The 19,795-nt window shown below is 66.3% G+C and overlaps 1 protein-coding gene across 1 annotated transcript; it reads left to right on the forward strand.

Moving 5' to 3' along the window:
• The first annotated feature begins 707 nt into the window (after positions 1-707).
• DHCR7 (7-dehydrocholesterol reductase) lies at positions 708-8,640 on the forward strand. The gene is made up of 7 exons (XM_084907082.1): positions 708-858; positions 1,230-1,452; positions 1,740-1,830; positions 3,145-3,358; positions 5,034-5,238; positions 5,960-6,091; positions 7,352-8,640. The coding sequence occupies exons 1-7, from the start codon at positions 773-775 to the stop codon at positions 7,814-7,816; spliced, it is 1,416 nt and encodes a 471-aa protein (XP_084763208.1). The 5' UTR covers positions 708-772; the 3' UTR covers positions 7,817-8,640.
• The last annotated feature ends 11,155 nt before the right edge of the window (positions 8,641-19,795 follow it).

The following is a 19,795-nucleotide window of genomic DNA, read 5'->3' on the forward strand; positions in this document are numbered from 1 at the left end:
GACGTGAGCGCCCGGAGCGTGGCCCCCTGACGTGAGCGCCCGGAGCGTGGCCCCGTGACAGAGGCCGTGAGCGCCCGGAGCGTGGCCCCCTGACGTGAGCGCCCGGAGCGTGGCCCCCTGACGTGAGCGCCCGGAGCGTGGACGCAGCGCCCTCCCCGCCGTGAGGACAGCAGGTGCGTCCGCCCCCGGGCCGGCTCTGCCTGAGTCCGCCCCCGGCAGCCGCCCGCGATCACCATGTGACACGCGTGTTGCCCGTTCGCTGTGTGGGCCCAGGTGACTGGGCGTGAGCTCTGCACCCGCCCCGCCCGCGGGAGGCGCCCTCCCCGCCCGCGCCGAGCGCTCCCCTCGCTGCGGGGTCTGCCCACGCCCATCCGCTGCTTCCCGAGAGGAGCTGCCTCCGTGCAGCCGCTTTCTGCGCTCGGACACCCCACGTTCACGGCTCCCTCCTCCCTCCGCGGCCCTTCTCGCTCCCACGTGGGTGGGGACCCGGGGCCTGCGGCTGGGGGGGCAGCGGGCAGCGGGCAGGAGCCGGTGGCACAGGCTCCGTTCCTCGGCAAGAGGGGGCTCTGCTGTCTGTCGGAGGAGAGGCGGGCGGGGGCCGGGGGCGGGGGGCGCAGGTCCCAGGAGCGTCTGAGCTGGGCTGGCCGCCTCCCTGGGGGACTCAGGACACGGAGGAGAGACAGGAAGGGGGCAGCCCCCGGGCCCCGGTCCTGGCAGCAGGGCGAGGTCTGCCTTTGGGACCCTCTGAGCAGTGTCTCTCTCCTCAGGACCCATGGCGGCCAGATTCCGGCCCAGCGCCCCCCACTCCAGTGCTGCCGGCAACGGGGCGGCGGCCCAGGGGCAGTGGGGCCGAGCTTGGTAAGGATGCCGGCGTGACCCTGCCGGGGGCAGCGCGGGGGTGGGAGGGGCTGGCTGGGCCTGTCCTGGGCCATCGCAGTGTCTCCCGTGGAGGCCAGGGGGGCGGGGGGGGCGGCTGTAAGCGAGGCCGGGTGGACAGTGGAGGTGGAGATGCACTCACCGGCTGGCTGTCCTGGGCGTTGGGGTGACTGTGCGTCCCCCACAGCCCGCACCACCTCGCTGCGTCCGGACCTGGGCCCGCGTGGCGCCCTGAGCCCCCTGCATGGCCGGAGTGCACGTTGAGGGCCGCCTCTCGGAGTGCCGGCTGGCGTGGCACGGAGCGTGGCCGGAGGGCGGGGACGGCCCCTGACCGGCCCCTCTCGCCCCCGCAGGGAGGTGGACTGGTTCTCGCTGGCCAGCGTCCTGTTCCTGCTGCTGTTCGCACCCTTCATCGTGTACTTCTTCATCATGGCGTGCGACCAGTACGCCTGCTCGCTCTCCGCGCCCGTGTGGGACCTGGCCGCCGGCCGCGTGCGCCTCTCTGACATCTGGGCCAAGACACCGGGCCTGACCAGGGAGGCCGCGCAGATCTACGCCCTGTGGGTCTCCTTCCAGGTGGGCCTCCGCGGGGCGGGGGCATGGCGGGGCGGGTGTGCTGCGTGCCGGCGGCGCCCTCTGCCGGGGTGCCCAGGGCCCAGGGGTAGCCGGCCGCCTCCCCGCACAGAGGGTGCCCCACGCGCCCACCCACCGTGGGAGCCGCCCGAGGCTGGGGAGGGCCACTGGGCGGCTGGGAGCGGACCAGGGAGGAGTATCCGCCCCGCCCGGTGGGGACCTCAGCCCGTGGGGCCCCACATCCGCCGCTCGGCCAGCAGAGCCCAGCCACTCAGCGGACTCTCCCGCAGGTGCTCCTGTACGTGGCGCTGCCTGACCTGTGCCACAAGGTCCTGCCCGGCTATGTGGGCGGCGTCCAGGAGGGCGCCGTGACTCCCGCAGGTAACGCCGGCTCAGCGCGTCCGTCCCCGTCCCCCACAAAGGCCTCTCACAGCGGCAGGTGCTCCGGCGTCCCCAGCACCAAGAGCAGCGGGTGTCCCGGGCTGGAGGCCAAAGGTCACCTTCAGTGGCGGGACCTGCGTGGCCGCCGCCCGTGGCTGTGCCAGTCCGGGCTGATGGAGCCTCTCCTAGCCCGGAGCACCGTGTGCCCACAGGTGTCGGGCAGAGGGATGTGGGTGGGTGTGGGGGAGGCTGGCTGTCCGTTTGTTCCCCAGGGTCTCCAGGAAGCCAGGGGCCCGGCAGTGGGTCCCACTGGGTCCAGAGGGAGGGCCATTCCCCGAGTCCCACAGACATCCCCACAGGCTTCTCCGCCCAGCCCGATACCGCAGCCCAGGCCGGTCACTCAGCCGCTGGCTGTGACTGACCGACGAGGGCCCGCCCCGTGGCTGTCCTGGCCGGCCGGCGGCTCCTGGCATCACTGTGGCCGGGCGATGTGGCCGAGGAGCCAAGGCTGCAAACACTGGTGACTGCGTCAGGGACGCCGTCACTTTAAAACACACAAATATCTTTTCTTTTATCGACTTCAGAGCAGAAGGGAGAGGGAGAGGGAGAGAAACATCAGTGCTGAGAGAGAGTCATTGGTCCGCTGCCTCCTGCACACCCCCCACTGGGCATCGAGCCCACAACCCAGGCCTGTGCCCTGATTGGGAACCAAACCCTGACCTGGCTCACAGGTCGACACTCAAGCACTGAGCCGCCCGGCCAGGTGTGAGGCCACCTTTGGAGCAAAAGGAGAAACCAGCGTCCGTGGCCTTCGTGACGGAAGCAGAGAGGAGCCACGCCACGCTCAGAGAGATGGAGTTACATTTATTATTGTTGTTGTTGTTGTTATTATTATTATCATTATCATTATTATCATCATGTCCGGGCCCAAAGGAAAATGTCTCTCACGTTCCGGCCCCACCACGGAGGAGTTCTCCCTGTTTATGTGCTTTTACTTTCTTTGTCTCCCAGTACGGGCTGTTTCCGGCCCCTTTGCAGTTCCTAAAGAGCCCTGTGTGCTGTGGCCTTGAGACCTCAGCCAAAGGCCCGGCCCGGCGCCAGCACTGACAACTTCCTCCGGGGAAGGTTAATGGCCTCTGAGTGGGAGCAGTCTTACTCTCCTTCCTATTTAAGCAAGCACGACCTTCAGCAGCCAGGCAGCAGGGTCAGCGTGTCACACAGCAGTTTCTATATAAGATGACGCTTCAGCCTTTGTTCCCGCGAAGCCGGCTGCGGTCATGCGGGGCGTGCTCTGAGGCCCGGTCTCGCCCGCAGGGACCATCAACAAGTACGAGATCAACGGCCTGCAGGCCTGGATCATCACCCACCTGCTCTGGCTCGCCAACGCCTGCTATCTGTCCTGGTTCCCGCCCACCATCATCTTCGACAACTGGATCCCGCTGCTGTGGTGCGCCAACATCCTGGGCTACGCCGTGTCCACCTTCGCCATGGTCAAGGGCTACCTGTTCCCCACCAACGCCCGCGACTGGTACGCCCGCCCGCCCGCCCCGCGCAGCTGGCCGCGCCCACGGGCGCGCGTGCCGCGTGGCCTTGTCCGATCCCGGAACGGGCTGTGGAGCCGGGGTTCGAGTCCTTGAAGGGGGAGCTTCCTTCCTACATGTCCGGGCTTCTGCCCGCAGGAGGGGGGGAAGGGCCAGGCCTGCCTCTGGCCGCTGGTCCCGGGAGCAGGCAGGGGGAAGGCGGCTCTGTCCGCAGGCGAGGACAGCGCTCTGCCTCTTTCTCCGGAACGTCGGTGTGGCCGGAGCAGTGGTGTGAGGAGACTTGTCATTCCAGCGGGTTCAGGAGAGCAGCTTCCCACCGAGAGCCCTTCCTTTCCCAGGGAAGCCTGGGGTTGGATAGTTTCCATCTACCCATCCATCCACCCATCTCTCCACCATCCATCCATCTCTCCATCCATCAGCCATCCATCTCTCCATCCATCAGCCATCCATCTATCCATCATCCATCCACCCATCTCTCCACCATCCATCCATCTCTCCTTCTACCTATCTCTCCACCCACCCATCTCTCCATCCGTCTCTCTATCCATCCATCCATGGCTCCATGCATCCACCATCCGTCCTCCCATCTCTCCATCCGTCTCTCCTTCCATCATCTCCATCCCTCATCCATCCACCCATCTCTCCATCCATCTCTCCACCCATCCATCATCTATCTGCCCATCTCTCCACCCATCCATCCATTATCCATCCATCCATCCCTCCATCCATCTGTCCATCAGCATCCATCCTTTTCTTCCTCATCCACCATGCACCCAGCCCCCCTCCATTTCCATCCTTCCTTCTTCCCTTGGCCCTCTTCCCTCCGCTCCTTCACAGCAGATGTCTGTCGGGGTCTCTGTAGACAGGTAGGCAGCAGGGCTTCAGGCCGGAATAGGATTCTTGCTGGGGGTGGGGGGTGCTTACGCTTTAGCCTGGGCCCAAACAAAACCCAGTGTTTCCTCCTTGGCTCTGGGGCGACGGCCGCCGGCGGAGCCCAGGGCAGTGTCCGCCGGTGCAGCAGCTCCTGTGGTCAGGGCCCTGCCGCAGGCTCGGCACATTTCCTGTGCCCCTACCCGAGGGCAATGGCAGGACGCGGTGTCTGCTCCGCTCGGCACAGCCGCCCCGTGTGCACGGTGAGGTGCGTGTGCCTCACGGTCGCCGCCCGCCGGTCTGGGCAGTCAGTCCCTGGTTGCCCTGGACAGGCCCGCGGGGCCAGGTGACCAGGGCAGCTGTCGGTTAGGAAGCTGGTCGGCGAGGGGATGCGTGGCCGGAGCCTGCACCGGCTCGGGGTGGGTGTCTTCACTGCAGGTCTCCGCACCTGAAGCCCGCGTGGCCATGGACGGGCCACAGCTCCAGTCCACCTGAGCGTCTCCCTCTCCCCGGTGCTGGCCTCAGGGCCTGGGAGGAGGCGGGACGCTGGCTGCAGCCCAGGAACCCTGAGCCGGCGCCTGTCCCGCGTCCCCGGCCCCGGGGGCCGCCTGGAGCTGCCTGCGGCTCCGGGCTCGGCGGCGGGGACGGCTGGGGGAGCGGGGAGTGGGAAGGGCGCCTGCGGCACGTGCTCCGTGGCCGTGCCCGCCGCCGCCCGGACCCCCGCCCGCAGCACCACGGCGGGCTGAGCGCGTGTGCCCGGGTCCTGGCCTGACAGCGTCCTCTCGTTTCCAGCAAGTTCACGGGCAACTTCTTCTACAACTACATGATGGGCGTCGAGTTCAACCCCCGCCTGGGCAAGTGGTTCGACTTCAAGCTCTTCTTCAACGGGCGCCCAGGCATCGTGGCCTGGACCCTCATCAACCTGTCCTTCGCCGCCAAGCAGCGGGAGCTGCACGGCCACGTGACCAACTCTATGCTCCTGGTCAACGTGCTGCAGGTAGGCCGCCTGCGCCCCGGGGGCGGGAGCCCGCTCCGCGTGTGCGTGGGTGCGGCGGCGAGCGGGCTCCGCCGGCTCCGCTGGCGCCGCCCGGGCCACGTGCTCGGGACGCCCGCTCCTGGCTCCAGTGCGCTCTGACAGCTCTGGACCCGTGGGTGGTCCTGGCCACGTCACATTCGTGGCCTCCAGCGGTTCCCACGTGCCCCCCCAGGTCATCCCCATGGGTGTCAGTGACCCCTCAGGGTGGTATGTGGAGCGTGTGTGGGCCTCTGTCCCATCTGTGCACATGGACATAGGTCTCCACCCCATGGGCCCAGCGTCACCCGCCGTCTGGCCACGTGACGTCCACGGTGGGGCTGCGGGGACCGCGGCAGGGCTTACGCTGAGCTCACCCGGGGGCAGTGATGTGCCCTCCTCCCTGGGGCCCCGAACCGCCCCCTGAGCCGCCCCCTCTGAGCAGGCCCCACGGCCTGGCCGTGCCTCCCAGAGTGCAGTCCCCTGCTTGTCCTCTCAGAGTCCGCACTCTCCCCCGAGGACAAGACTCCCCCCAAGCTCAGGTCCCAGGCCGGGGCAGTGCCGGGACAGCCCAGCGGCACCCGGCAGAGCCCAGCGCGCCCGGTGCCCCTCACCTCCGCGGGTGGTTCTGGGGGCTCTCCGCCCCGCCGCCCTCACCCCCACCCCCACCCCCATGGGTCAGGAGTCACGGCCGCTCTGTCCGCAGGCCATCTACGTGCTGGACTTCTTCTGGAACGAGGCCTGGTACCTGAAGACCATCGACATCTGCCACGACCACTTCGGCTGGTACCTGGGCTGGGGCGACTGTGTGTGGCTGCCCTACCTGTACACGCTGCAGGTGAGCGCGGAGGGAGGGGGCAGCGGGGCAGCGCGGGCAGAGCCCCACAGACACCCACCGCCGTCCGGAGGCCGCGCACGCGTGTGAGTGTGAGTGTGTGTGTGAGTGTGTGTGTGTGTGTGTGTGAGAGAGTGAGTGTGTGTGTGTGAGTGAGTGAGAGTGTGTGAGTGTGTGAGAGAGTGTGTGTCTGTGTGTGACAGTGAGTGTGTGTGTGTGTGAGAGAGTGTCTGTGTGAGAGTGTGTGTGTGTGTGAGTGTTTGTGTGTGTGTGTGTGTGAGAGTGAGTGAGTGTGTGTGTGTGAGAGTGAGTGAGTGTGTGAGAGAGTGTGTGTCTGTGTGTGACAGTGAGTGTGTGTGTGTGTGAGAGAGTGTCTGTGTGAGAGTGTGTGTGTGTGTGAGTGTTTGTGTGTGTGTGTGTGAGAGTGAGTGTGTCTGTGTGAGAGTGAGAGTGTGTGTGTGTGTGAGAGAGTGTGTGAGTGTGTGTGAGTGTATCTGTGTGTGTGTGAGTGTGTGTGTGAGTGTGTGTGTGAGAGAGTGTGTGTGTGTGTGAGTGTGTGTGAGTGTGTGTGTGAGAGAGTGTGTGTGTGTGTGAGTGTGTGTGTGTTTGTGTGAGAGAGAGAGGGAGAGACGCGTGTGTGCGCACTGATGGAAGACAGTTTACACATGATGCCAACAAGCTCCAGGGAATGCCCGATCCCTGCCCCTTCCTGCCCCTTAGCCCTCCTGCCCCTGCCCTGCCCCCTGACCGTGCACACCTGCCCCTTCCTGCCCCTTAGCCCGCCTGCCCCTGCCCTCCCCCTGACCGTGCCCACCTGCCCCTTAGCCCTCCTGCCCCTGCCCTGCCCCCTGACCGTGCCCGCCTGCCCCTTCCTGCCCCTTAGCCCGCCTGCTCCTGCCCTCCCCCTGACCATGCCCGCCTGCCCCTGCCCTCCCCCTGACCGTGCCCGCCTGCCCCTGCCCTCCCCCTGACCATGCCCGCCTGCCCCTGCCCTGCCCCCTGACCGTGCCCGCCTGCCCCTTCCTGCCCCTTAGCCCGCCTGCCCCTGCCCTCCCCCTGACCATGCCTGCCTGCCCCTGCCCTCCCCCTGACCATGCCCGCCTGCCCCTGCCCTGCCCCTGACCATGCCCGCCTGCCCCTGCCCTGCCCCCTGACCGTGCCCGCCTGCCCCTTCCTGCCCCTTAGCCCGCCTGCCCCTGCCCTCCCCCTGACCATGCCCGCCTGCCCCTGCCCTGCCCCTGACCGTGCCCGCCTGCCCCGCAGGGCCTGTACCTGGTGTACCACCCGGTGCAGCTGGCGGCCCCGCATGCGGCGGGCGTGCTGCTGCTGGGCCTGCTGGGCTACTACGTGTTCCGCGTGGCCAACCACCAGAAGGACCTGTTCCGCCGCACGGACGGCCGCTGCCGCATCTGGGGCCGCAAGCCCCGCGCCATCGCCTGCGTGTACACCTCGGCCGACGGGCAGCGGCACCACAGCAAGCTGCTGGCCTCCGGCTTCTGGGGCCTGGCCCGCCACTTCAACTACACGGGCGACCTGCTGGGCAGCCTGGCCTACTGCCTGGCCTGTGGCGGCGGCCACCTGCTGCCCTACTTCTACGCCCTCTACATGGCCGTGCTGCTCACCCACCGCTGCCTGCGGGACGAGCACCGCTGCGCCAGCAAGTACGGCGGGGACTGGGCGCGGTACACGGCCGCGGTGCCCTACCGCCTGCTGCCCGGCGTCTTCTAGGCCTCCCGGGCCGCCCACCGCGGCCGCCGTGCCCCACCGCCTGCTGCCCGGGGTGTTCTAAGCCCGGACCACCCACCGCGGCCGCCGTGCCCCGCCACCTGCTGCCCGGGGTGTTCTAAGCCCGGACCACCCACCGCGGCCGCCTGCCCCGCCGCCTGCTGCCCGGGGTCTCCTCGGCCCGCCCGCGGCCTCGGAGCCCGATGTGGTGACTCCCTCCTCCGGCCGGAGCCCTGTCCGTCTGCACTGCCGGCGCTGGCTCGGCCGGGACACAGGGTCACGGGAACGTGGGGTCCAGTGCACGCGGCCCGCCGTCCTCCGTGCCAGTCCGAGGGCGGAGGTGACCGCGCCGCTCCCGCTGAGGCCTCCCTGCGAGGGCCTTGGCGGGGACGGGCGGCTCCTGCCGGTTACGGGGAGGGCCCGCCCGGGCCGTGTCCCTGCTTCGCACCAGCCGCCCGTCGCCTGCCCCGGCCGTGGCTGCTGCTCTGCATCTCGTGCAGCCAACGCGACGCTGACGGGGTCACCCTGAGGAGGGGCTCCGGCCCAGGGCGCCTTGGTCCCCGGTGGCTCCCGCCCGCCAGGGGCGTGACGCGGAGCCAGGCCAGTGCAAAGACCCGACGTGAGGTCCAGTCCAGCCGAGGCGCCCGGTGCCCGATGCCCACGGCGCCCGCTCGCCCGGAACTGGCTCAGACAGCCCATTGCAGGCGCCCACCACGCGGGGCCTCCCCCTCTCAGGAGACACCCCCTCTCACCCTGGGTATTCTTGAAACTCAGCGGCACTGCCCGAGTAGGTAGCGAATTCTTTATAGTAAACTTTCCAGGTCACACTGTGTGTGGTTTCTGACTCCTCGGGCCGGGCGGGGTGGTGCGAGGCGCCTGTCTTCCAGGGGCCTGTGCTGGGCCTCGGGGGACCCAGCTTGGCCGCCTGCCCCCAGGCGAGAAGGGAGACCCGGCCCCAGCCCGCCTGGAGGAGCGGGGGGTCGAGCTGTGAGCTCCGTGCCCCCGGCCTGGACGGGGAGGGGACAGACCTGGGTGAACTGGGATGGGGTTCCCCAGACCACTCACTGCCCCTAAGATAACATCTGGGCCTCAGTTACAGTTCACCTCCAGGCCAGATCAGCAAAACCGCCCCGGCTGAGGTCAGAGGTCAGGGCCGCTGCCCTGGTGCCCAGTCAGTCAGGAGACCGCAGCCCTCGGGCACCCCTGGGGCCGCCCCCTTAGCCCTCCAGAGGAGACCCCGTGCTGCCCCTGCCTGCCCCAGGTGTGGGGACCAACCGCTGCTGCTGCCCGGGGCAAGCCTCCTGGGTCCTTGGAGTTTAGGGGGGCAGGGGGCGGGGGTAGAGAACTGGGGGGGTACACGTGCTCAGGGGGGACAGCGGACTGGGGACCCTCCTTTTGAAGGGCTCTAAGGCTGGCCGTTTGGGGTGATCAGACTGTCATTAGTCTATGCTGAGCACCGACCTGACCCCGCCTGTCCCCCAGGCCCGGGCTCGGGGCCGGTCACAGGGCTGCGGCCGCTGCTCAGCTTGGGGGTCCCTGGCTCCTTCCGCTGCCCTGGGGTTGGGGGTTCGCCGGCATCCGGTCCCGCTCCTCTGGGCCCCCTCACCCTCCCGCCGCCCACAGCCGCCCCGCAGTGCGCCGGGCGGCCACCAGAGGGCGACGTGGGACCGCGCGAGGCTGCAGGGCCCGCACCGCCGGCACCCGGGTGGGGGCGCTGCCGGGCGGGGGGCCAGGGAGACTGGGGGCGGGGCAGCCAGTGCGCTGTGTCCGGAGGAGGCCACCCCTTTCCCGGCGCCGCCAGGGGGCGGCAGAGGGTACCAGGACCCCCAACCCCCATCCCCATGCTCACCCCCACCCCCTACCACCCCCCACCCCTTACCACCCACCCCCCCGCCGCAGAAAGGGGGCCCGGGGGGGGGGGGGGCGGGCGCAGGGCCGGGGCAGAGCGGACCCCCGGGCTGTGGGCGGGGTCGGACGGAAATTGGGGGCGGGGCGCAGGGCCTGGGGGAGCGGACGGGAAAGGGGGGCGGGGCGCACGGGGCGGGGCGCGGGGTCCCCTCCCAGGCCCCCCTCTGGGGGAGAAGGTTCTGTTTCCCCGAAGTCACGTGCGCGGGGCGGGGGGAAGGGGCCGGGAGGGGGGGGCTCAGCGGACCCGGAGGCGGGGGACCCGCAGAGGGGGGGCCCCAGCAGGACGGGGGGGGGGGGGCCAGAGGCGCCCTCAGGCTGAGCCTTGGGGGGCCTCCGAGCCCCGCCCGCACCTCGGCCCGCCCGGCCCCGGGGCGATGGGGGGCCGCTGGGCGGAGGCTCAGCTCCCAGGCCCGGCCTGCGGCCCCTCGGACCAGGGACCAGGGCGGAGGAAGGCGGTGGCCCCGCTGTGGGCAGGCGAATGGGGGCCCGGCCTCTCCCCTCCTGTGCCCCCTCCTGTCCCCCCACCCGCTGGGGGACGCGCTCTGGAGCCCCAGGCCGCCCCGCCCACCCGGGTTCTGGGGACCAGGAGGCCAATCCAGACCGCCCCGCAGTGGGAATGGGGTGGGGGAGGGGGGTGGGAATGGGGCTGGGGGTGGAGTGGGGGGTTCGGGGGTGCGGGTGGGAGTGGAGTGGGGATGGGGGTGGGAATGGGGTGGGGGGCTTGGAGGTGGGGAGGGGGTGGGGGTAGGGGTGGGGGATCCCGGTCCAGGGCCAGCTGGAGAGGAGCCAGGACACTCCCAGGCCAGACCTCCTGCCCCTTCCAGACCCTGAAAACACAAACAACTTTTATTTTATTTTTTTATTTTTTTTTATAAATATATTTTTATTGATTTTTCACAGAGAGGAAGAGAGAGGGATAGAGAGTTAGAAACGTCAATGAGAGAGAATCATCGACCAGCTGCCTCTTGCACACCCCCTAATGGGGGGGATGTGCCCGCAACCAAGGTACATGCCTTTGACCAGAATCGAACCCAGGACCTTTCAGTCCGCAGACCGACGCTCTACCACTGAGCCAAACCGGTGCCGGCACAAACAACTTTTATTGATTCCAGAGGGAGAGGGAGAGGGAGAAGGGGGGAGGGAGAGGGAGGGGGAGGAGTGGGGGAGGGGGGGAACATCAATGAGGAGAGAGAATCAGGGACCAGCTGCCTCCTGCACGACCCCCTCCTGTGGATCGAACCCACAACCAGGCCCAGTGACAGCCATGGAGAAAGGGCCGCGCCCCCCGCGCTCTCTGGGCGCCGGAGACGGTGGGCTGGGAGGGAGAGGAAGAGCCGGCGGTGCTCACCGCAGACAGAGGCCCGCCATCCAGGGCTTTCCGGGAGACACTGCGGGCCGGCCCCGCTGGCTGGGGCCCCGCTGGACAAGGCGGGTCCCGCACACACAGCCTCGCTCACAGCGGCCAGGATGCCGAGGCCCCGCGCCCCGGGGAGGGGGGCAGTGGTGCGGCCGCCCGGCCTGGGACTGGGGCGAGGAGGGGCGGGCCCGTGGGGAGGCGGGGGTGCGGGGCGGGGTACCTGGGGGGTGAGGGAGTCAGACAGAGAAAGCCGCCGAGGGCCCCTCCCATGGGATCTAAACACAAAATAACACGACAAACGGCCGGGGGCTGGGGGGGCTCAGAGGCGGAACGGCCCTTACAGAGTGGCCCGGTGCCAGGCCGGCTCGGGGTGCAGCTGGGACCCTGCCCCACTCGGACGCCGTCAGATGGACAGAAGGTCCTCAGCGTGAGCGCCCGGCGAGCTCCACCGCTCACCGGCCTGTGCACCTGACACTGAGCCTGTCCGTCCGCCGCCACCGGCAGCCAGACACTGTCTGCACCAGAGGGCCCTTCCCACCGGGAGCCCAGACCAAAGAAACTGGACTCGAATTCTTTTTTTTATTATTTTATTGATTTTTTACAGAGAGGAAGGGAGAGGGAGAGAGAGTTAGAAACATCGATGAGAGAGAAACATCGATCGGCTGCCTCCTGCACACCCCCCACTGGGGATGTGCCTGCAACCAAGATACATGCCCTTGAGCAGAATCGAACCTGGGACCCTTCAGTCTGCAGCCAGTGCTCTGTCCACTGAGCGATCCAGTCAGGGATGGACTAACATTCTTAAGTTCAAGTTTAAAAAGTCCAGGACCAGCCCTAACCTGTCAAGGGCATGTACCTTGGTTGCGGGCACATCCCCAGTGGGAGGGTTGCAGGAGGCGGCTGATCGATGTCTCCCTCTCATCGGTTTCCGGCTCTCTATCCCTCTCCCTTCCTCTCCGTGAAAATCAGTAAAATTAAAACAAATAAATAAATCGCCCAGGACCGGAAGGAGAACAGCCGCGAAGGCGGGACGGACGTTGCTGGGCAGCCAGGGCTGGGCCGACGGAGGCGCCACGTGACCCGCGGGGCGGCCGGTTCGGGCGGCTGGGCTGGGCCTGACTCACCGGGACCTGCCCGGACGGCGGCCTGGGCGGTGGCCGGCCCGCAGCCAGGTCCGAGGGAAAGGGGAGGAGCGGCGCTCAGGCTTCCGGGACCGGAAAGGCTGGTGCTCTGGTCCTCAGGGTCCGTGGCTGTGCCCCGAGGGAGAGGAGGGGAGGGGCCGTCACCCTCTGCCCGGCCTCCCCTCCGCCCGGCCTCCCCTCCGCCCGGCCTCCCCTCCGCCCGGCCTCCCCTCCGCCCGGCCTCCCCTCCGCCCGGCCTCCCCTCTGCCCGGCCTCCCCTCCGCCTGTGCGGCCGCAGCCTCCGGGGTCAGAGCCACAGAGTCTCCTGGGAGGGGCCCGGCCTGGGAGGGACCCCGCCTGGGAGGGGCCCGGCCTGGGAGGGGCCCGGCCTGGGAGGGGCCCGGCCTTGGAGGGACCCGGCCTGGGAGGGGCCCGGCCTGGGAGGGGCCCGGCCTGGGAGGGACCCCGCCTGGGAGGGGCCCCGCCTGGGAGGGGCCCGGCCTGGGAGGGGCCCGGCCTGGGAGGGGCCCGGCCTGGGAGGGACCCCGCCTGGGAGGGACCCCGCCTGGGAGGGACCCCGCCTGGGAGGGACCCGGCCTGGGAGGGACCCCGCCTGGGAGGGACCCGGCCTGGGAGGGACCCCGCCTGGGAGGGACCCCGCCTGGGAGGGACCCCGCCTGGGAGGGACCCCGCCTGGGAGGGGCCCGGCCTGGGAGGGACCCCGCCTGGGAGGGGCCCGGCCTGGGAGGGACCCCGCCTGGGAGGGGCCCGGCCTGGGAGGGGCCCGGCCTGGGAGGGACCCCGCCTGGGAGGGGCCCGGCCTGGGAGGGGCCCGGCCTGGGAGGGACCCCGCCTGGGAGGGACCCCGCCTGGGAGGGGCCCGGCCTGGGAGGGACCCGGCCTGGGAGGGGCCCGGCCTGGGAGGCCCCGTGTTCCCGGCACCAGGTCTGAGCGGATCCACATCCTCCCTCCCCCTCACTGGGAGGGAGCTGGCCTCTCCATCCTTTCACACCCACGTTCCCTGTGGCTCACACTGCATTCCTCTTGTGAGACCAGACACCCCCCCTGGATCCGGCCCCCAGACAGCTCCTGACAGAGCCGCCTGGAGCCCTTTATTGTTATTTTTATTGATAAATATTTTTATTGATGCCAGAGAGGAAAGGAGAGAGAAAGAGAGAGAAACATCAGTGATGAGAGAGAATCATGGATCAGCTGCCTCCTGCATGCCCCCTGCTGGAGATGGAGCTCACCACCCAGGCACGTGCCCTTGACCAGAGTTGAACCCAGGACCCTTCAGTCTGCGGGCCAACGCTCTATCCACTGAGCCACCCTGCTAGGCCGAGCCAGGAGCCATTTAAAACTTTGGGCTCCCCATCCCTGGGGTCTGGAGCCATTTGCGGGCCCAGCCCATCTGGTCCCGGTGACCTGATCCTGTGTAATAAAAGGCTGATATGCAAATCCACTGACAGGCAGAAGGACTGGCCGCTATGAGGCGCGCTGACCACCAGGGGGCAGATGCTCAGTGCAGAAGCTGCCCTGGCGGTGAGTGCGCTCCCACAGCGGAGGCCGGGCTCAGGGCTGTGATGCAGCCGCGGGCAGAGCCTCTCCCGCCTCCGTGGCAGCTCTGAGGGGCAGCGGACACCCCCTGAGGCTCCCGGACCGTGAGAGGGCGCAGGCCACGCTGAGGGACCCCCACGCCCGTCCAGAGTTCCGTGCTCCGGCCTCGAGTGGATCCATAATTCCTCTCCACTTTGGCCTCGGCGTGCCTCCTCCGGTCCCTCACGTCACCAGGTCGGCTCGGCCGCCTACGTGGGGGCTGCTGGCCGGGCCCGGAGTCGGTCACTTTCCATGGAGACGCCCGCGGACTCCGTCCCCAGTCAGTCACGTCCGGGACACCACGCAGGAGCTCCGGACGCCTCTCAGCAAATGTTTTCACTGATTTCAGGGCGGGAGGGCGGGAGGGAGAGGGAGAGAGAGCGAGAGAGGGAGAGAAACGTCAATGGTGAGGGAGAATCCTGGATCTGCTGCCTCCTGCACGCCCCCTGGTGGGGGTGGAGCCCACACACCGGCCTGGGCCCTGACCGGGAATTGAGCTGTGATCTGGTTCATAGGTCAACGCTGGCCGGGCGTCCGTTTCCTGCTCTGAAATGCGGCGATGCCAGCACTGCCCAGGGGCGGGCGGGTTACCTCTGAGCACGTCCAGCCCAGAACAGGGCCTGGCGCGCCTCCGTGACCGAGGGCGGCCTCCATCACCAATGACGAGCGGGTCAGGAGCAGCACGGACCCACCGAAGGGAGAGGCCTGTGCGCACGTCAGCCCCAGGGGCCAGGAGGTCACATGGGAGGTCACCTGGGCGGTCACATGGGAGGTCATGTGAGAGGTCACCTGGGTGGTCACATGGGAGGTCACCGGTGGTCCCGGGCGGTCCCGGGTGTAGAACGGAGCGGGAGTGTGCCTGGAACGAGGAGGAACGCGGAGAGGAGGAAGCACTGGAGAACGGAAGGCGCCATCCGCAGGAAGGAAAGAGGAAGCGGAGCTGCTGGTGTGGAGCCGGGGTGGGCGAGGGGGGGGGGGGCGGCCACGCTGAGCGCTGGGGGGACTTCCCCAAACAGATCCCCAGGAGGACCACACTCCGCTCCTGCCGGGCCGGGCCCTCAGCCTCTCCTCAGATGCTCGGCGGAGTTAGCAGCACCGAGAGCACGTTCCAGACGGCGTTTCGCAGCGGGTTTGGGCTCAGGGTGAGCGTGTGGCTCGGAGGGGAGGGTGACCAGGGTCTCTCCAGGCCTCAGGGTGCGCCCACACCTGCAGGAGGAGGAACCGAAACAAGAAAACAAGCCCAGGAAGTGGTGGGGCCGCCGCAGAGAAGAGGGGCCGGGCCTGGTCCTGGGAGCACTGCCCAGCCCGGGGCAGAGCACGGGGAGGGCAGCAGCCACCGCCCAGCAGGTTCTGCGGGAGCCCGCCTGGGGGGGGGGGGCCACAAGCAATGAGCTATCCCAGCAGGACCACGCGGCAGGCGTAGGACCAGAGGGGCCAGAAGCTTTAATGATTCTGTTCACTGCTTAGGGATTCCACCACACGCAACGCGCGCGGCTGCAGGTCACACCACACGCTATCGCCCACACGCGTCCCTGGCTGCGTCCCTGGCTGCGGGATCCCCGGTGCTGCCCTGGGTCCGGCCGCTGAGCTGGTCCGGCCCGGATGCAGGGCCGGCGTCCTCACCCGAGAGCTGGGTCGTGTCTTGATCGACAGTCAATTGATCGATCGGGTTGTTAGCCGTTCTCTGTCGTCTGGCAGGGAGAGGAGTGTGGGGTGGCAGGATGTCAGACGGACAAAGGGTCGGCCTCTGCAGCCTCTGGACAGGCAGCCTCCTGAGCCGGCGGTGCGAACGGGAGCTGTGCGGCCGCAGCAGCTCGGCTCCCGGTGACGTACCCCATGCGCGCACGATAACCCCAGACACACAGGGGCCGGCGGAGTGGTGCTGATCTCCACGGCCACGTCCTGTTCTCTGGGGAGAGTGGGTTTTCATTTATTTTAAATATATTTTATTGGTTTTTCACAGAGAGGAAGGGAGAGGGACAGAGAGTCAGAAACATTGATGAGGGAGAAACATCGCCCAGCTGCCTCCTGCACACCCCCCACTGGGGATGTGCCCGCAACCAAGGTACGCGCCCCTGACCGGAATCGAACCTGGGACCTTCCAGTCCGCAGGCCGACGCTCTATGCACTGAGCCAAACTGGTCTGGGCAGGGAATGTGACTTTAATATCACACTTTAAGTTTCAAGGAAAGATAACGCAGACATTTTAAAACATTTCTAATGTTCTTTAAGCATTTTTAAACATTTCTTTATTTTTTACAACAGCTCTGCATCCCTGGCTCTGGAACCTGGCCGGGGCACCTCTGGTCCTTGTGCCTCCCCTGCGGTGCGACTCGGCCCCTGGGAGGTCCGAGGCCACAGAAATCGGAAGGTCTGCAGATGCTTTCAGAGAACGGAATTGATCAAAAAACAAAGTCTCCAATTTTAATTTCTTTTTTATATTGATGTCAGAGACGGGGGCGGGGGGAGAGGCATGGAAGCATCAATGATGGGAGAGCGTCCTGGTTCAGCTGCCTCCGGCACGCCCCCTACTGGGTATCAGGCCTGCAACTGGGCACGTGCCCCTGGCCGGCAGGCCAACCGGGGACCTCTTGGTTCAAAGGTTGACACCCAAGCACCGAGCCAGCCCCGCCGGGTGGGGTGTCCAAGCTGCCAACAGAGGGAGCCCTCCCGCCGGGTGGTCAGGACGCGGAGGGGAGGGTCAGGGTCAGGGTCAGGGCGGGCGGCCGCAGCAGGCTCTGTGGTTGACCGCCCTCCTCCGAGCTTCCTCTTTCCTGGAGAGAAAGTGCCACTCTTCCCCGTGCTCCTGGCGCCGGCCTGCCCGCCCGCGCCCGACGGCAGCCCTCCTCCTCCTCCGTCCGTGGGTGTGGGCGTGGGAACACACACACACACACACACACACACACACAGACACCCCAGTCTGCGCCTGTGCCCTCGGTGCGGCTGCGGGATGGAGGCTTTCCCTGGGGCGGAGGGGGTCTGTGTGACCCTGGTCGGCCTGCCGCAGGCAGAGGCGAGGGACAGCGGGGCGGGCGGGCCGGGGCAGGGCGGCTGCGGTGAGAAAATAGCCCCCTCCCTTCGGGGACCGCAGCTGCAGTCACAATGCTGCTGCCCGCTTAGCGGGACGCGGAGCCCGCAGACCGAGTGACAGGTCCTCCCTTCCTCCAGCTGACGGACGGAGGTAAACTCCGCCTGCGCCGGACATCCCTGAGCTCTGAACCACCATCAGCACCTGCCAGACGCCCGGAGCCCCCATTCTGAGCCCCTGGGCCCCTCATCACAGGCCTTCAGGACCCACCGATCAGCGCTGCTGAGTGCCCCAAGCCCGTCCCCTCTCTCTCCTCCCCTAAAGGTGCCTGTACCCCGGCCCTCCCTCCCTCCCTCCCTCCCTCTCTCCCTCCCTCCCTCCCTCCCTCCCTCTCCCTCCCTCCCTCCCTCCCTCCCTCCCTCCCTCCCTCCCTCTCTCTCTCTCTCCCTCCCTCCCTCCCTCCCTCTATCTCTCTCCCTCCCTCCCTCCCTCCCTCCCTCCCTCTCTCTCTCTCTCTCTCTCTCTCTCTCTCTCTCTCTCTCTCTCTCTCTCCCTCTCTCTCTCAGGAGCCGGCAGGGGTGCTCTTCTCTCCAATGAGGCCTGTGTCCTGGCCTCCCGGCCTCCCGCCCCCTCTGTTTCCTCTTTCCCCGAGGCCCCGCCCAGGCCCGCAGAGGTGAGCATGCTGGACCCGCCGCACGCAGAGCCCACGCGGTGGGTGTGCCACGCGGGACCAAAGGGCCCGGCAGGACTGGGCTTGGGGCGGACCTGTCAGAAGCAGAGGGCCTGCTGTCTGGGGGGCCCCGAGGCTGACGCCCCTTATCAGAAAGGCCCCCGTGAGGAGGGGACCTCCAGGCCTCCCATGCCCACCCCCAGCCCTTGGACACGGGAACCTAGCCCAACGATCACCTAACTGTGTGAACGGCCTAACAAGTGCTTATCTGGAAAGTTGGAAACTGAGGCAAAAGGTACCTGGAGAGCGCCCGATTGGGCACACTGAAGATCTATTGGCTGCACCCAGAAGGAATTAAGAGACGCCCAGAAGGAATTAACCCAGAAATGGCCATAAAAGAAGGGACTAGCGGCACTGGGCAGAGACCACGAAGGGCTCCTCCACCCGACGTGTTCTCCCACTCTTCTCCCTGTTCGAAATACTGCCTGAGACTCTGCCTGAGCGAAGCTGTCACTCTGCCTGTGAGCCGAACCTCTGAGGCCTCGTTCCTGACCGAGACGCTGCAGCCACGTGTTCCTGTCCAGTGTGTGTGTCTGTCGGCGCGGATCTCCAGGTGACCTGCCTAGGCTTCTGGAAACCACCAGACTCTGGTAAATAAACCTTGGGATTCATGCATTCTAAAGACCCCCAGACCAGCCACGTGCTGCTGATCCTCCATGTCCAGGCGGCAGCCCAGCTGGGTCTATTCCCCCCTCCCGACTCCTTCAATTCTGATTTCTCTACCTCCGTAATGAGTCCCGCTCATCACTGGGGAATAAACTTTACTTTAAAACTCCTGGGTGGTCAGTTTCCTGCGCCTCAAACCTTACAAGGGGTAGGCAGTCCCTTTTAAAGGTTCAAACCACAGGAATTTCCCTTTGCTCTAAATTCTAAATCCTAAAGACTACATTCTAAAGACGGGGCAGCCCAGTCCCTGGTGCTGGGCATTGGAATGGGGCCCTATCTTGCGATAGCGGTAACACAGACGCAGCGCTCAGCGGGTAGTCTCTAAAGGCTATCTACAGTGTCTATCCCTGAAGCTACCGAGTCAGTGGGAATCAATCTCCTGTGGGCCTGGTCCCAGGCAAGGGAAAACTGCCTTAGCCTCCGGCCTCCACCTGGAAGCTGAGGTAAGTACCCAGTGTTTTAATCAGATGCCGGAGCCAGACTTAGCAGGGTTAAAGCTCAAACAGCAGTTTTTACCAAAGTGAGGTTGCCACTATATTTCATTAGGTAAATGGCCTTGTAGGACCAGGTCATTAAGGAAGGGGCAGAGACTCTAGGCCAGTGTTTCCCAACCTTCTCTCATGATGAGAATCACCTGGTGGAGTTGTTAAAACACAGATTCCTGAATCCCAACTAAGAAGTGCTAAACTAGAATTTTTGGGAACATATAGGTAAAATTGTATACTTAACTAGTGCTCTAAGACAGATGTTATATACAGAGCACTAAGTTAGGTATGCAATTTTACCTATATGTTCTCAAAAATTCTAGTTTAGCACTTCTTAGTTGGGATTCAGGAATCTGTGTTTTAACAACTCCACCAGGTGATTCTCATCATGAGAGAAGGTTGGGAAACACTGCTCTAGGCTAACAGGGATGTGCATTAGGACACTGACTAGGTACAGGGTGAGGGTGCTAGCTCCCCCCACCCCCATAGGAGCTGCCCGGAGGAGGCGGGCTCGGACTCCCCGACCCTGGGCATGAGTCTGGCAAAGGGGACCGATTCCGTTTCAGAGCGTCTCTGGCTGACAGTCCCGAGCCCACAGCCGGCCGGACTGGCTCCAGGGAGGCCTGCCTGGCGGTTGTGCCAACTCAAAGCCCTGAAATAACCACCGAGGATGGTCTGAAAATTCCATGTTTAACTCAGACAGGTTATGGTGGGAGTCAGGTCCCGGGCCGGTATTCCCCCGACAAAGATCCACTCCGATCTTCCCTGAGCCCATCGGCCTTTCTGCCTCTGAGGTAGTAACTGGGAGACTTCTGGGTAAACTGGAACTTCCCTCTCCGCCCCCACCCCTCAGGGCACAACAAATAGCCGGGAAGCTTCCTCTTGTTAATGTTATCTTGATCTTCATCAGCTGTCGGCTCCGCTGTCTTGTAGCCTGCTGTGTAAAGAAGCACCTGTCCATCATGTCACGTATCCAATCCCAGAGGTTCCCTGCTTTGCTTTCTCCCGCCTCCCTAACCTATCACCAATGGATTTCAAGGAACCCACTTCCCCGCTTTCCTTGGATGGTAATTCCTAACGCCAGCCCTGAA

The sequence above is a fragment of the Pipistrellus hanaki genome, assembly GCF_964339955.1.
Source record: "Pipistrellus hanaki genome assembly, contig: scaffold_39, whole genome shotgun sequence".
NCBI classification, from domain to species: Eukaryota; Metazoa; Chordata; class Mammalia; order Chiroptera; family Vespertilionidae; genus Pipistrellus; species Pipistrellus hanaki.